Source organism: Bicyclus anynana, chromosome 21 (assembly GCF_947172395.1).
Source record: "Bicyclus anynana chromosome 21, ilBicAnyn1.1, whole genome shotgun sequence".
Classification (NCBI taxonomy): Eukaryota; Metazoa; Arthropoda; class Insecta; order Lepidoptera; family Nymphalidae; genus Bicyclus; species Bicyclus anynana.
The window spans coordinates 13,365,598-13,381,917 of NC_069103.1; the positions used below are offsets into that span (position 1 = coordinate 13,365,598).

At 35.7% G+C, this 16,320-nt stretch overlaps 1 protein-coding gene across 4 annotated transcripts in view; it reads left to right on the forward strand.

The window, feature by feature from the left end:
- The window catches only part of LOC112054591 (homeobox protein homothorax), a 430,497-nt gene that overhangs the window by 141,278 nt on the left and 272,899 nt on the right, over positions 1 to 16,320 (forward strand). For 3 of the 4 annotated variants that reach the window (XM_052888253.1, XM_052888254.1, XM_024094433.2), the window contains exon 7: positions 802 to 928. The exons of the other annotated variant lie outside the window; for it this stretch is intronic. In XM_052888253.1, the coding sequence (XP_052744213.1) occupies positions 802 to 928 (127 nt within the window). The remainder of the gene's footprint in view (positions 1 to 801; positions 929 to 16,320) is intronic. 4 annotated transcript variants of the gene reach the window in all.

The following is a 16,320-nucleotide window of genomic DNA, read 5'->3' on the forward strand; positions in this document are numbered from 1 at the left end:
GTTTGCACTTTTGGCCCAATCTTATTTACTAGTGCGTCGAAAAGTTATTTCTTTAGTAGTCATTTTTCTTGGGCATCTATATGGATAAAGACCATACTTATATACATACTTATTTTTTATACCAAGAGTTTTTCACCACTTCTTTTTTAAATTATCTTAATTGTCTATGTTTTAAAATATCAATGTTTATGATTTATTATTACAAATTCAAAGCGTCGCGCAGTCTAACCCAATGATGATATTCGTAGACCTTGTCTTCGTCGTCAGTTCCGATGTTCAAACACTTAATTTGGTATGTCTACTGTGTGTTTTGGTGTTATTCAGTGTGTAGCCGTTTCAATTTTGCTGTTTTTACTTTGGATTCAATGTCTATGTGCTAAGTTGAACTTGAACACCTAAAAACCCCAAGTTAGTAATCGGTACAGACATATCCCTTGAAGTACGAGTCAGGTGGAATTGACTCTTCTTGGCGGTGAATAAACGCCTGCTTTAGCAGCATTCAATTTGTCCAAATTGGCATCTCCCCAGACAGATACCTTAACAAGGGTGAAGTGCATATGTGCATGGTCTTTATCCTTTGTCAATTTCTTCATACTTTGTCAACCTCTTCATCTATTGTCATCGTCTTCATCCTTTGTCAACGTCTTCATCCTTTGTCAACGTCTCCATCCTTTGTCAATGTCTTCTTCCTATGTGTGAATGTTCAAACACCTATATTGTTAATTAGCAGAGGTCGGATAATTCATGCATGGTCTTCAACCTTTGTGCCAATGTTCTAACACCTGCGTTGGTTGTCAACAGAGGCCGCCATCGTCGTCGCTATCATACGGCGGTGCGGTGAACGATGACGTCCGCTCACCGGGCTCCGGTGGCACCCCCGGCCCCCTCAGCCAGCCCCCGCCGCAGACCCTCGACGCGACAGATCCAGGTGAGACCCCACAAATATCCTACCGGTCACTAGGATTTTGAACAATTAGGCTTCAAAAGTAAAAGATACGATTCTCCCATTATGACCTTTCTTAAAGTTAAAATCCCTCACAGCGTCTAGCGAGAGCCTCATATTCTATGCAACCCTGCGTACTACTTAGTCACATGGATTTGAACAAGTCTTGACGAAAAAGACACGTAATGCTTCTCCCTTAGACGTAATCTTTCTTCCTTCTCTTCCTACCTTAAAGTTAAAATCCCCAGACTTGTCTTTACGTCATGAAATGAGGACTTGAGTAATCAATTATGAACTTGCTTGACTTGCCTATTACTATAGCCTTTTCATTTAGGATAAAATACCAATTTCTCTACTTAGTATTTCTAAAATTATCAGAAAACGTTATTAATACATGAAATTTATCGTTACTTTCTACCTAGATTTTCCAGACTATTTATTATTGTTTTGAGAATAAATATTTCACTCTGTAGTCTATGTATGAACATACATTTATGTTAATCTTCAATAAAAATATTTAGGATTAATTTCTGGCGTAAATCATAGAGTATACGTTACGAAAGTTTAATCAATAGCAACATTTTGTGACCCAATTTCGATATTGCATGAGCTGAGGATTACTAAGAAAAATATAATTTAATCGAAGAATACTTTCCAGAACAGAAATATGAATAGATCGTAGATATCATGACTGTAGGCAAGAAAGTTTGTGCATCGCTGGAAGCGATTAATTCAACCGCTAAATGCAATACCTCTGTGCTTGCGAACTCATTTGCATTCGGATTGTATTGCTCAGGCGAATCGAACGGCTATAAATACAACTGAAATTGCCGAAGAATGTTCCGCTAGGCAATGCTGGGCTTTATGACATGCAATCTTTGACGTGAGTCTCGATTCGTGTGAAGAAAATAAAAACCCTGAATGCATGCGAATGCAAGCGATATCATAAGAACTAGTTTCACTCTTTGTAAGAAGTCTGTATGTATAGTGATCGAAGTTTGGATGTTATTTACATGCACTAGAATACGTTTTGTAGTTTCGGATATAGACGAAAAGACTAAGAAGTAAACATTATAAAATTGTCCCTACTTATATTTAGTTTGTTAATTCAATTTCCACGCAATTGTTTTCTACTGTTCTATATGATAAACGTTCATGGCTTTTAGGGGATAATCTGCTATAGTTAAAATACAATTAACCATTAAATTTCAGCAAACTCTGCTGAACTTCTTTATTCTCTTCGCTGTCTCCTCAGATGATGATAGTTTTGTTTTACAATTTTACAAACTTTCCTAATAACCAGTTCATACAAAGTCGAATTATCTCGAAAATATATTTCATCTAAGATCAGCTATTATATTGCCATTTGTATAGCTGAAATTAAATATAAGATCTGTCTGCATCTATTTGGTGACGTACTCTTATTGAAAATTTATCAGTAGAGAATCACTAGAGAAATACGAATGACGTAATTAGCACAAGCTGAATTTGCCCAGTACGTGCGAGATGGTAAACTGAAAAGGTCAAGGGTTGTCTGCGTCGTGTTTCTAACGCGCCGCCGTCAGGGCGTACTCCTACGCCGCGCCCGCACCCAACAATTAACATGTCTACACTCCGATCTAGATCCGACGCGATACGTCAACACCCGTCAAGAGCCAATTTAAAACTGACAGCCGCACATCGTCGCACCACAATCTCGCGTCACCTACCTTCCACAAAGGAAACAGTTGAGAAAAATTTCAAAAAAAGAATCTATAAGTTCACGCGAGTAGAGACCGCGCGGCGACGTTCGGAAATCAGTCACGTGTCAGAATCACTCGTCACACACCGACGACATATTACGTTCTGAATCTCGATCGATTGTCATGTATCTTTCGTACGGAAATGACGGATGAGCGCGTATTGAATGGTGCGGTTATGACGTTACGGTTCTGCGCCGGCGGGCACAATAGGTATTGAAATGAGGCGGACGACAGAATTGTGATGCATGTATCGGCGCCGCATCTCGGCCGATTATCGCTTTCATATGCCTATGCACTGGGTAATTTGTGTGGGATTACATTGTGTATTATTCAAAGTGGGTCCTGTCAGCGCTGGATGGTGGAGATGACGCACGCCGTTGAGGTGTTCTCCCACAAAAGACGCAATCACAGATGGCTGACAGCTGCCAACTAGATAACTGTTCAAAATTGAAAGTCGAATGATATATAATTACAATTCACAAGTAACAAATACTTAATTTTCCCAAAAATAACATTCATCGAAGATATTTTTGTCATGGATGCCAAAAATCAGGACTTAAAAAAAGAAATTGTTCCAACTTCTGCTTCCATGATTTCGAAACGTAAAGATTCTTGATTTGAAAGTCCCAAAATGGGAGGAAAACTCACTCCTCCAGGACTATGAGAGTGAAAGAATAGAGAGTGCACCAGTGTTTGCGCACGTTAGATTAGATTAGAAATCTAACTTTTCCAACAACTTAAAAACTCACAATTGTGCAAAAAACTCACAATTGTGCACTGTTATATCATCTGTACAGACTGTTTACTTTCAACATGAGATTGGCCGTCGTGGCCGTCATGATGCCTAAATTTTTAATGAGTAATTAGTTTCTTATGGAAAAAAGCTAAATCATTTACAATATGACAGACTTTCGTGGAAGATCGAAACGCGCGAACGCGTCATGCCGACGTGCCGGCGCGCGACGTTTGACAGCTGTCAAAAAGTGGCGGCGCGAAAAACTAACAAAGCGTCGCCACCGATTGTGTGTTTTTTTAACGATTTTCGCGCCAAAATTACGCTTTCCGCACACGTTTGTGTAATTGTTCCGTTTGTCGGACGGTGTCGGTGGCGCGGCGCGGACTGCGAAATTGAATTTTGGTGAGCCGTACACCCGTGATTTGTAAATGGCCAAGTGGAAAACTGTAATGAAAGTCCCGCCGGTGCGTTTTTTAATCAATTCTGTGGAAAAACTTTAATTTATTTATAACCTCTGGAGCTGCGTGGGCGATGGCGTGCGAAACACAAGCATTTTTTTTATTCCACCAGAATACGCCTCGTGGTTTCACCCGCGTAGTTCCCGTTCCCGTAGGAATACAGGAATGAAACATACACACTCTCTCCCGCTAACAACGTGGCTTTCAATTGGTAAAACAATTTTTAAAATTGGTTCAGTATAGATCCAAAGATTATATATATCCCTCTATAACCTCACAAACTTCATCATCATCATTATTATCAATCCGTATCCGGCTCACTGCTGAGCTCAAGTCTCCTCTCAGAATGAGAGGGTTTAGGCCAATAGTCCACCACGCTGGCCCACTGCGGATTGGCAGACTTCACACACGCAGATAATTAAGAAAAATCTCTGGTATGCAGGTTTCCTCACAATGTTTTTCCTTCACCTTTCCTTTCCTTCAAAAGTTGGAGGTACATGCCCGGACCGGATTCGAACAGACACCCTCCAGAATCGGAGGTAGAGGTCATATCCACTGGGCTATCACGGCTCTATCACAAACGTCACCTCTTTATAATAAAGTATAAATTGACTTTGATGTCAGCACCAGACTAATTCACTAACTTTGACGTTTGTTAATTGACATTTATACGAAATTGAGATTCTGTGTAACAAATGTCATCCGGTGCCTACTGGCAACCCTTCGTGGATATCTACAGTAGGTAAATGACATTTCTAAGATGGTTTGATGTTAATTTTAATAGGTTGTTAATAAAGTTATTAGTGAATAGGCCAGCTTTTTCTACAAAGGTAAATTTAATGACGTCACCTGATTTTTTTTAGTGAATTCTAAATTCTTTGTAATACCGCCAAATGTAACTGATGGTAAATCTTAAAGCCAAGCCCAGTTCTTCTGTCACTTGACCCTAACAGCCTTGAGCCGTAAAGGGCTAACCTAACTCTGGTGAATTATTCAAAATTCCAAATTTCCCTATAATTCAATCACGCCACCTCCCCTCGTCCCGGGGGAGGCAGGACTTCGCGGGGTGGGACGAAGGGGGTAGATTATTACGAGGATATTTAAACTTTGCGTTAATGGTAGATAGGATGACGCATCAAGTCGTATGAATGTATAGTAAGCAAAGTACGCTGTAAAAGCATCATGATGGTTGTAATATCAGGTGATCACTTGTATCTACCAATCTCAATATTATTCAATTAATTATCTTGAGATACTCTCCATTTTATTACCTATTCAGGGTTTGTTTAGGGCCCTGGCCCCCTACAAAAGAAGAGAATCATGAGCCACCATAACTTGTTGACGAATTTGAGAAGTAGTAAAAAGTAAAAAAAAAATGTTTGCAAAAATAAAAATTCGTTAAATTGTTTTTATATAAAAATAGGTAAGTATAATATTTACACCCAGAAACTGAAATTCATACAACAATTTAAAAAGGACATGTTCAGTATTTCAAACAGATTATCCGATGTAAGCGACAAACCATTTAAACCAAGAATAGGACCATTGGCGTGATGAAAGCAGCCACTCTACCCTGTCGGCCAATTAAGTTACTATCTTCGGTTATTTGCGAATTTAATATTAATTAACTGACGTGCTCGGGCGGTAATTGCGTTTTTCAATTATAACTGACAATTATGCGATGAAATTGGGATGAGACGCGAGATGATTCGGCTAATTGTCGCGCGCGAGTGTTTTTTGCGAGCTTAAATAAATTTCGCGCGCATTATGCATAGTTCGGACGAGTAATTACGCGCAGCGACGCCATTTTGACGTTGTTGTGGTGCCATATTGATTATGTTGTTAATATTTATTTGGTATATCGAGTTTCGTGGACTACAGAAATTAATGCTCAGTGCCCAAAATATAATAAGAGGAAGACCGTCATGTACCTAGTAGATAATATCGACCCTAAATAGCACCAAAAGAATCCAAAATTATGGGAGAGTTTGGGGGAGGTCATTGCCCAGAAATGGGATGGGTTATAAAAAATACTTAAATTAATAAGTAAATAAGCTTATTAAATAAAAACCAAATAATTAGATTAACTTAAAACCATGTGGTTTGGTTTACAAGAAGTCTATTTTTAGCAGTGGTCGTCCATCGGCCGATAATGATAATGATTTATTTTTATAAAAAACTCAACATATTCCTATTTATTTGTGTAGTAGGTTGCAAATACCTGCCACAAAAATGAATGGCATGAATTATATTTTCTAATGTTTATCTAATTTACTTGATTATAAAAATAACTATTTAGAAGCTCCTATAAGCCTACTGACCAATTCAAGTATTCTACATTTATACTGATCCACAAACTAGATTACCAGAATATCGCAAGATAATCTCAAAAGACCCGGATGATGTACAGAATTCAAGACGCGCTTGACCGAGGCTCGCGCCGAATAACAAACACTTTTACCACTCGCTGTATAATCGAAAGGAGGTGGACAGTGTTGCCAGGAGTTATATCAAAATTTTGGATCTCAAGGTTAAAATATCATGACATCAAATCGGTTCAGCTAATTAGTTAATGTGTGGTATAGGTATTTTGTTGTGAATTTATTAATAGCTAGTCTGTTTTAATGAAACTGTTTTAGTGCAAATTTTGGTTATTTATTTATTTAGTTACTTAACCACAATAATTAATATTGGTTTAACAGTTCTTTAAATTATTTTTATTATAGACAACCTCTTGAAAATATTATAAAAATAAATTAATAATTGAATTCCTCATTGTGTCATTAGTACCCCGAAAATCAGGACTTTTAGATCAGGCAACATTACAGTCGGGGGAGTTTTGACGAAAATGCCATGTAACAAGTAGTAATAATTTCATTTGCACTCAACTCGCCTCACACTACCCTTGAGGCAATAATCCTTAATACTCTAAGCAATATTCGTTGTCTAATGCGTTGTCTTAGCGTTTTTACTTTACCTTGTATTTTGTTATGTGTGATTAAAAATAGAAAAAGGCATAACTAATTATTGCGAGCTCTGTGTATTCCTATATTCTTAGGAAACCTTCAGTCGCAGTTCGAGTCCTGATTCGGACTAAAAACTATCGAGTTTCTTATTTAATACTAGATTTGTTCTACATATTATATGAAATTGGTTACTTAAGGACTGCTTCATAAGTAAACTCCAAAAATAAATTTTCTTCTACATCCGGCTGTTACATTGAGTGGTCAGTCAGCTAAGTAGCTCAACAAAAGGCCACAGTCATAGTAAATATAATTAATATAATAAATTCATTGGTCGAGCATCACGCGGTAACGAACGGAACGAAAGATTCAAATCGATTCGCCTCTTTCACGGCTGTCCGTTTGGTCGATTGTTTGACTTTTTATTGATTTTTTACACAAATTGTCCGCTGAGATGATGCTTGTTGGTATTATGGTTTTATTACGCGTATTTAATGGGGAATTTAACTGTTTTTTGATTTTAAAAATTATTCTTGGAAATGTAAGCAACGGTTATTAAAATGAAAAATAAATATAATTATGTTACCACCGTCGCGCCACATTGAATAGAATTGATTGAATATTTTTTTTTACAGAGGGCTCAACTTCTTTTACTATTCTATTTTTTTTTTTTGTTATTTTTATTACTATTTAACTTTTGGTTTAAAAGTTTACGCTTAACTAAAATCATGCCTGATGCTATGAAGACATCTAACATGGGACGCACTTGCATAGAAATGCAGAAGTTCGTAGGATTTTTTTTTTGTTTAAAAACTTCATTTTTTAAGTCTGTTCAAAATAGATCGAATTCGGTATCTTTAATAATTTACGAGATGTACCACTCATCCGAAGTTCTGAAGTTATCCAATAAACCGCGCCAAGGGAGCCTGCCTTATCAATATTTCAGGCACAAAATTGAAAATTACCAAGCGCCCCCCAGAATTACATAACTCAAACCTATCGAAACCAATAAAATATTAACTGGTAACGATTTCCCGCTGTTTTTCACCGGCCATCGGCTTGCGGGTCACGTTTGGGCCGCACTTACACTCAATGCTAAATGTAATCATAAAATTGTTGTTAATAATTCAACTAGGAGCAGGGCGTTGCGAACTTAGGGGAGAGAGGGGGTGATTATGTATTTGTAATAGTATGAAGTGAATTCATTACTAATGGAATGCAAAATTTCATATTTGTACGTCTAGCTGTTTACGATATTTTGTTATGAGTGATATTTCGCTTTTATATACGTTCCCATAGGGATAAAATATAGCCTATTACGCTTTGGGATAGTGTAGCTTACTGTTGTGAAAGAATTTTTCAAATTCATTCAGTAGTTTCAGATTTCAATGCAAACAAACAATCAAATTTTTTTTTTCTTCTTTATAATATTAGTATAGTAGATTATTTATTGATATTACTTGCCACTGATCATTTGTGTAACTGCTTCTATAGGCTGGAGATTTAAAAGATTCAGTTAAAATCTGTAAAAGGTTTTGAAAAGATTGTATGGTTTCTATGAATTTGATACTATACAGTTAACTTCGAGATGCCATGGATTCGATGACTTCTGTCGTACCCACTTATAGCACTTATGGCCAATTATATTTAAAAATAAGACTTATATTTTTATAAAAAATAAACGGTTTTTGAGTAACCTCAAAACAATTTGAGTTAGAGAGTAAGGTAGGGTAAAATAGGTGTGGGATTATTAAATTCTGTGAATGCTCACTTTGTATCTAATATCCGAACGTGGTTAATATTAGATTAGCGAGGGGCGCTTGCCCCGGTCTCCCCTGGGCGGGGTCGCTTTGTGATAGATTCGCGTTCTACGAGTACCAGCCAGAGACGGTGTATGATTGGTTGGTGCTCATTTTGTAATGGGAATTCCTCAGACGCATCGCGTGTTTCGTCTGATTGGCAAAAGAAAGGAATCCTCCTAGGTGGGGGTGGTTTTTTGGATTGGCAACATTTAGGTACCTACTCGTGACTACTGTTAAGTTTCATTTGGTTAGTTGTTGAGGTTTTTGTGAAAACTGGCCTGTAGAAGTGTTTTTTATTATTGTTTACTGTTGAATTTCTTGAAAGCTCTTCTCAGCAGTAATGCCATCGTAACCTGTTAGTCATAATAAATAGTCAAACTTGATGTTTTTAAGCCGTGATAGCCCAGTGGATATGACATTAGCCTCCGATTCCGGAGGGCGTAGGTTCGAACTGAAAACATGCTCCGGTCCGGGGCATGCACCTCCAACTTTTCAGTTGTGTGCGTTTTAAAAAATTATAATATCACGTGTCTCAAACGGTGAAGGAAAACATCGTAAGGAAACCTGCATACCAGAGAGTTTTCTAATTCTCTGCGTGTGTGAAGTCTGCCAATCCGCATTGGGCCAGCGTGGTGGACTATTGACCTAACCCCTCTCATTCTGAGAGGAGACTCGAGCTCAGCAGTAAGCCGAATATATGGGTTGGTAATGATGATGATGATGATGTTTCTGAAGTGCTTGTGAGTTTACTTAAAATAAAGAAATTTAGATTATTTTTAATTAATGTAATTTCTCATCTAGTGGCTGAAACGATTGTTTTTCAAGCGAATCTATACTAATTAGCACTATTGAGCGTGATCCAGGACACCATGTGCAGCTTTCATCTCCGCTGTTGAAATCATTTTGGTACTATTTTTCACAAACAAATTAGGATTTTGGTAACTACTTTTGGTTTTTTGCATAGGACAGTATTCCATAGGTACATACTCTTGCATCGGATCATATTCCTGGCTTTCTTTATTGACTTTACATCAGTTGAGTAATTCAAAAAGATAAATCTAACAAAAGTTAAGCTATTTATTACATTAGAAGTAAGGAAAGAAGAAAAACTTTTCAATATCATCTAAACATATCAATACAATAGCCGGCCGGGTTCGTAGTGGATCACATTCAACAAAATTAAATTACTCGTATCAAACGAGACGTCATAAATAAAGCGGCCATTTTGTTGTGTTATGTTACAAATGCATCTTGCCGAGCGTTCGGCTTACGGTTTGTTCCCCATTCATCCCTAAAACGAGCCACTGTTAGGTTTTACGGTTACGTTTAGCTCGCATAGTAATACGGAACACAAATAAACTATAATTAGGTTCAAGGTCAACTATAAATCAGTATTGTTTTTCATTGTAACATATATATAGGTACTGAACTGAAGAGCAATGCTGAATTGAAGTTGAACTTTTTCAATATTGATAATAATATTCAATATTCTATACATAACATGATTGGTTCTATTGTTACTAATAAGTTCTAATACTGATTTTGATCTTGATACACCTTTCCTCGTGGTTAGGCGCTAGACTAAAATCAGAAAGACTTACTTATATATAGTACACTAAGAAATAAACAGGATATAAGATGCTATAAAATAACAACACAATCGTTCGTATAGTTACAATATTGTAATTGCTAGGTATCTATTTAAAAATATACTCATACGGCCATATTTATAAACATTGATTAAGGTTTAAATTTCAATTTTCTCCTAAGTAAAGTGAATTCTAAATAGTACTAGTGAATAAGTCATTTTACTTTGAAAAATATAACGGTTTTAGTCAATGTTTATATTTTAATATGCCACTCCAGAATATGAAAAAAAAAACATACAAGCGATAGTTAAACTTACGCATCAAGTTGTGTTTTTGGAAATCGGTCAAAAAATGTATGTACGAGTGTGGAATGCACCTTTAAATATAAAAGCATTAAGCCCCATACGATTTACAATGCAGGGTGATTGTATTGTTCAACCCTTTTGAGTATTTTTGAGTTTGTCGGTTTATCCGTGGTAATTGTTAGGATAACACAAAGTCGGTTTGTCTGTTTGTTTGTGCGTGAAATTTAGAGCACTGCTATTTATTGTATTATTGTTGCGTGTTATTTTTACTCTTGAACCGTATATAAACTTTGATACTAATTTGTTTTTTTAGTATAATTAATGATTTTTATTATACATGGAATATTTGGCTTAAGCCAAAATTAACTTTGCAAGTAATAGACTAGTTTTGAGCATGTTTGCTGTAAACTAAAATATTATGTCTTTTAACTTTCTAGCTTTAGCTTTTGCAAGTGGGTTTACTCGCGTTTTTTGTAGATTTGTCATGTCTTCTTCTATTATCCAACATTCAATGAAAAAGCTGGTTTTTTCTCCCTCGGTAGTTTTTTACTGGACAAAATGTATCCTATACTTAGTTACTTACTAGTTATATAGACAGGCGTTTGAATTAAAATACCTTATTATTTACTTTAATAAATAATTTGTATTTGATAAGTAACTATTTGCCTACATAAATACGCATATCGAAAGTGATTTAAAAGGTAGAAGAACGTCTTTAAACTTACGTCATAGGTACCTTTATAACACTTTACGTCTGTATTTTTTTTTTAATTTTTTAATTTTGCAAAGCTAGACATTCTAACCACTGAGCCATCAAAACTAGAATCATGTTAATATTATAATATTTCTATTGTTATATTTTTGAAATTGTACGCTCCACTACAAATGCTGGCTTACAATGTATTAAAAAATAACAAACAATTTTGTACCTTATGTATTATACGCTAAGTATCACAATTAGGCGGCAAATATCAAAACTATCTCGTGTGTGTATTTTTTTTCATCTTCAAAAGGGTGAGAATTACATTTGTAGAACAAAAACCTGTCAAAATGACAAAGTGATTCGTCATACGAGTGACAGCTGCATGTTAAAGTGAGACACTAGATAGAAAAAGAGAGACAAAAACAAAAAAAAAAATTGAGAATAATAATTCAAAATAATTACCTATTTGTATTTATAGAAGTACCGCCACAAATGATTTAGCGTTCCGGTACGATACGTAGGTAGTCAAGGTTTGAATAGACAACAGCAGTTTCAAAACCATAAGGCTAATATTCTAGACTGCATTAACACTTAAAGTTAGGTGAGATCCTCAGACTTTTTACTTATGGACTAGTATTGCATAGTCATTATTTGAAGAAAACGAGCTCAGATTAGGTATATACATATCTTAAGCTAAACTAAAAGTTGTTGACTGTTTTCTAAAACATTCTATTACACAAAAATTAATTTTTACAGAGTTTTTTAACCGACGAACACGATTACAAGTATGAAACATCGATTCTAAAAAGACTTATAATCGCTTTTTAATATAGATTTTTATAATCGCACTAGCGGACGAATGTGACTTTTAGTGGATTTTAGTTTTTCACAAATCCCGCGGGTACTGTCGCGGAATTTTTGATTGAACTTTTAAAGGGGAACAATTCTGTCATACCTACATGATTTTTGCGAAACTTTACCCGTTTATGCACGATTTTTGAAACATTCCTCATTGGTGTTCCACACCTATCGCTCTAACCGTAATAATATACCTATAGCCTATAGCCTTTCTGGACAAATGGGCTATCTAATACTGAAAGAATTTTTCAAATCCGACCAGTTGTTCTTGAGATTAGCGCGTTCAACCAAACAAACAAAATCTTCATAATATTAGTATAGATTAGATAGTTGATCAAATACTTTGACAGAAAAGTAATGTTTAGCGAGGCAGGTCCTTATGCATTTAGTCTGAGGGTAAGATCGCAATTAACTTGTCAATTAATATAAAATAACTTAAAAATAGCATGAAAATGAGGCCCAGGAAATATCACGAGAAAAGATATCCACGGTTAGAAGACTGTTAGTCACTTAACACTTAACTGTAAACTTTAACAGATTCATTAAACTAAACGATTACACAACATATTTTTTTTTCTCTTAACTAGGCAAACGTACTTAACACATAATTACCATTGTTACACTAAACCTCTAAACATGATTTATTGCTCACATTTGCGGCCCTTTTACGTACAGACAAACAACTGAAAATAGGCTACTTAAGTATATATTTCACTTCTTAAAAAATGCTAATGTAACGTCCAAATGCAAGAGCTTTAACTATAGAACGTCTTAAAGGTGTAACGTCAGAACTGAGGGCTCAAGGTACACTGGTATTGGCACTTAGTTATTGTTAGTAGAGTACACGGTAGCTTTGGTTAATGAGTGTAGATTTGTATGCAATTATATTAATGAGATGCGACCACAAAAATTTGTATTATTCCATTCCATTTATGAGCTTTAAGTACGTGTTGCCTTAACTTCGCTTTTAACAGCACACTTTAGTTCAACGAATAAAGGCGTATATTACGATACAACTTTATTCATTGAAATATTAAATAAATAAACTCTGATTGTTAGCTCGGGGTTTTTTTTTTAATAAAACCTTATTATTTTTTTTTAACTAAACGGAAATTTTATTTCCCGAAGTATTAAATATACAGATTACAGATCGATGAGTTTGAGACATTACAGCGATAAAGGTCCGACAAACAACGAATTTCAATTCTGAAATATAGTCGATGTCATGGGCATAGCCTAGTCTAGATATATAAACCTATATACGAGTGTTCATTTTAAGTAAATCGCACAACCACTTAGCATCAAAAATTATATTTGGGTAAATTTCCGAAACATACGTAAACTATTTTTTTCAACAAAATATTTAATTATGCATCGTGTTGTTCGTAGCTATATGTATCTTTCTTTCCTTTCTTATTTTTTGTTTAAAGCTCATATAGAGCATGTTATGTTATTTCTCGTTGTTTATGTACATTTAAGGTATTTTTAATCAGCGCTCTGCGCAGAGAATTCCTAGAGCGCTTCCGCAATGGCCTAGGAATCTAATTTCCAACTAAGGCACGCCGCGTGCTTACGACGCGACGCGATGCGAAGCTGCTTTTGTTGCTCGTAATGCTGATTTACAATGTTTTGGTACATACCTAGCTGGTAGTTTAGTCGTGTCTGAGCTTACATTGGAACCAAGATATTAGATTTACTTGGGAAGAAAACCTACGCATCGATTGGAGACCTGTCTTCATTTGATAATTTAATTCAAAATTTTACACCAGTAAAGGCATCAAAAGTGTGCCCTGTGCATTAATTTGTCTTTCTTTTAAACAAATACAATTTAAAGGGTTTTCCTTTGTAAAGTCGTCATCGTTTAAATAAGTTCAAGTTAACGCATGACATTAACCAGTAAGTGAAAAGGCAAAAGTAAAGTTAAACCAGTAGCAGCATTGTAAGCTTCACGTGACAGCGCATGGGATTGCCCAACACAATGAAGAATGAAGACGTCACACAATTATCATATTCATAAATCACAAAAATCACTCATTTCACATGGAAATGCCGGTGGTCCGATAGCCGTGTCCAATCCAACCGATTACCGTTTGTTTCTGCCTATATATCTCTCATCATTCCACTCTTTCTATGTAACAATGACACAGCCATGTTTCACTCACAATTTCAAACCTTATTTCCTATTCAATAAGTCTTCCCTCAACTCAGCAATAACAGCACATACGTCTTTATTCTTCGTAACTGAATTCAGTATTCTTAAATCATATTGTTAAGGTAATAAGGTTGGTTTTCGTTCGAGTACATCATTCATGGGGTTTTAAAGTGAATTTACACGCTTCTTAACACCAGTGAGATGTTTTCGACATTGGCGGATGTTGGAAAAGACGCCAAATTTTTAAATAATTACTTTAATTGATTTTCTTAACAGTGTAACTCGGTTTTGTGATTTTGATACAAGATTTTCTATTTTTTTACTAACTTTACTTTTCGATTCCTATTTTCAAAAACATTTATAAACACTTAAACTTAGTATGGAGGTCCTAAATGTCAATCATCATCAAGACTTAAAAATCCCATAAGCCTTTACCCGCATTCGAACTGTAGCAGCAGCGAGTCCGTTTAAATACTCGTAGGCTATATGACAAAGAAAATAATCGTATCTCACACTCGTACTATCCCTGCATATCTGCATTTTTTTTTTCATATTTTTAGAAACTGTAACTTACGTCATGGACAAGCGTACGTCATGGACAAGCGTATAGAAACTCCTAAAGTGATCACTGCATGTGCCAATATTAGAATAACGAAAGCATATGCGTTATAATTTATTCATGGCAGAGCCAGTTGAGCCACACCCATCGCGCGTTAACTCGTATCGCTTTACAATAGAGAAATTAACATTATCAACATTCCCAAACTGGGGAGCGAAATATTTTGATTAAAAATTTACTCCGCGAGAGTGTGGGGTCAGCGGGACCCTGGCCCTGACAGATGTCAATCTGACGAGAATGTGCCTGCCTTTTGTGGTTAGGGTGACAAAGTGGGGTGTGAGTTATTTGTATGATTTTTCTTGAAATCGCTGTTCAAATAAAAACTTAAAGCACTAAGTAGGTAAATACCTAATCATCTTGTGGTTGATAGTTACTCGTCTTTTAAAAAAGTTAAAATTAATACGTTGGAGTACAGTGCTGTGATAGCGATGATAGCGACCACGCACTAGAAAGTACATGGAACTGTACCTATCATGGCGTGCACTGCATAAATACAAAAATGCACTGCATACTCTAAGGGCACATTACGAACCTAGTTTGAGGAAGGAATTCTCTATTTTGTACGATTTGTACATATAGTGCATACCTACTTAAAATCCTTATGAACGCAACCTGATACCTATGATGCAGGCGGCTCAAGATCGTATTATTGGACAATCCTACAAGAGTTCTAACCCTAACTGTAAACTTCATTGGTTGTCAATGTAGTTGATGATAATGTCAACGATTCTTCCCATTATAAAAAACGTTAATTCTTCAAAAAAAAAAATCAAACTATCTTTATCAAAATCGGTTCATCCGTGCCTCATGGTCACCCCACACCACGACAATTATTGCATTACTGCCAAGGTGTGGAACGGCTGAATGATAATTGTACATGACACATATAAATATTAATGTCTGTCGGTCTGTGCGTACGGATGCGTCGCTTTTTGCGATTACTCATCCCCCTCGCAACGATACTTCTGTCTGAGCTGGTCGAGCGTGAACCTAATGGTCTCTTAGGGTTCCGTATAATTATGATTGGTGTTTCTTCGATATTCGAAAAATTTTGACATTTTTTCATGTTATGTGTATGGCAATCCTTTCGACTATAAGCAGATTTTTTGCAGTAGATTTGGCTTTACCAATTATTGGCAGAAGAAGATTGTTCTCAAGTCTGCAAAAAAACCAAGTTTCTGCCTATATGTCTAAAATTATATCAAATTATAATCAAGTTTCTGGCTATGAATCTCTTATAATTTCTCTTTCTATGTCTAGCATTTCTATACTGTTACATTTAAAAACACATACGTTTTTATTCCTCGGAACTTAATTTACTATACTTAAATTATTTTTAATCAAAGTTATGATAAATTTAAATTTAAAATCAAAATTTATAGTTGTTAGAAGTTATAAAAATCGGGACACAACCTTCGGAAATCAAGACTGTAGCCGTGCATATTAGAAA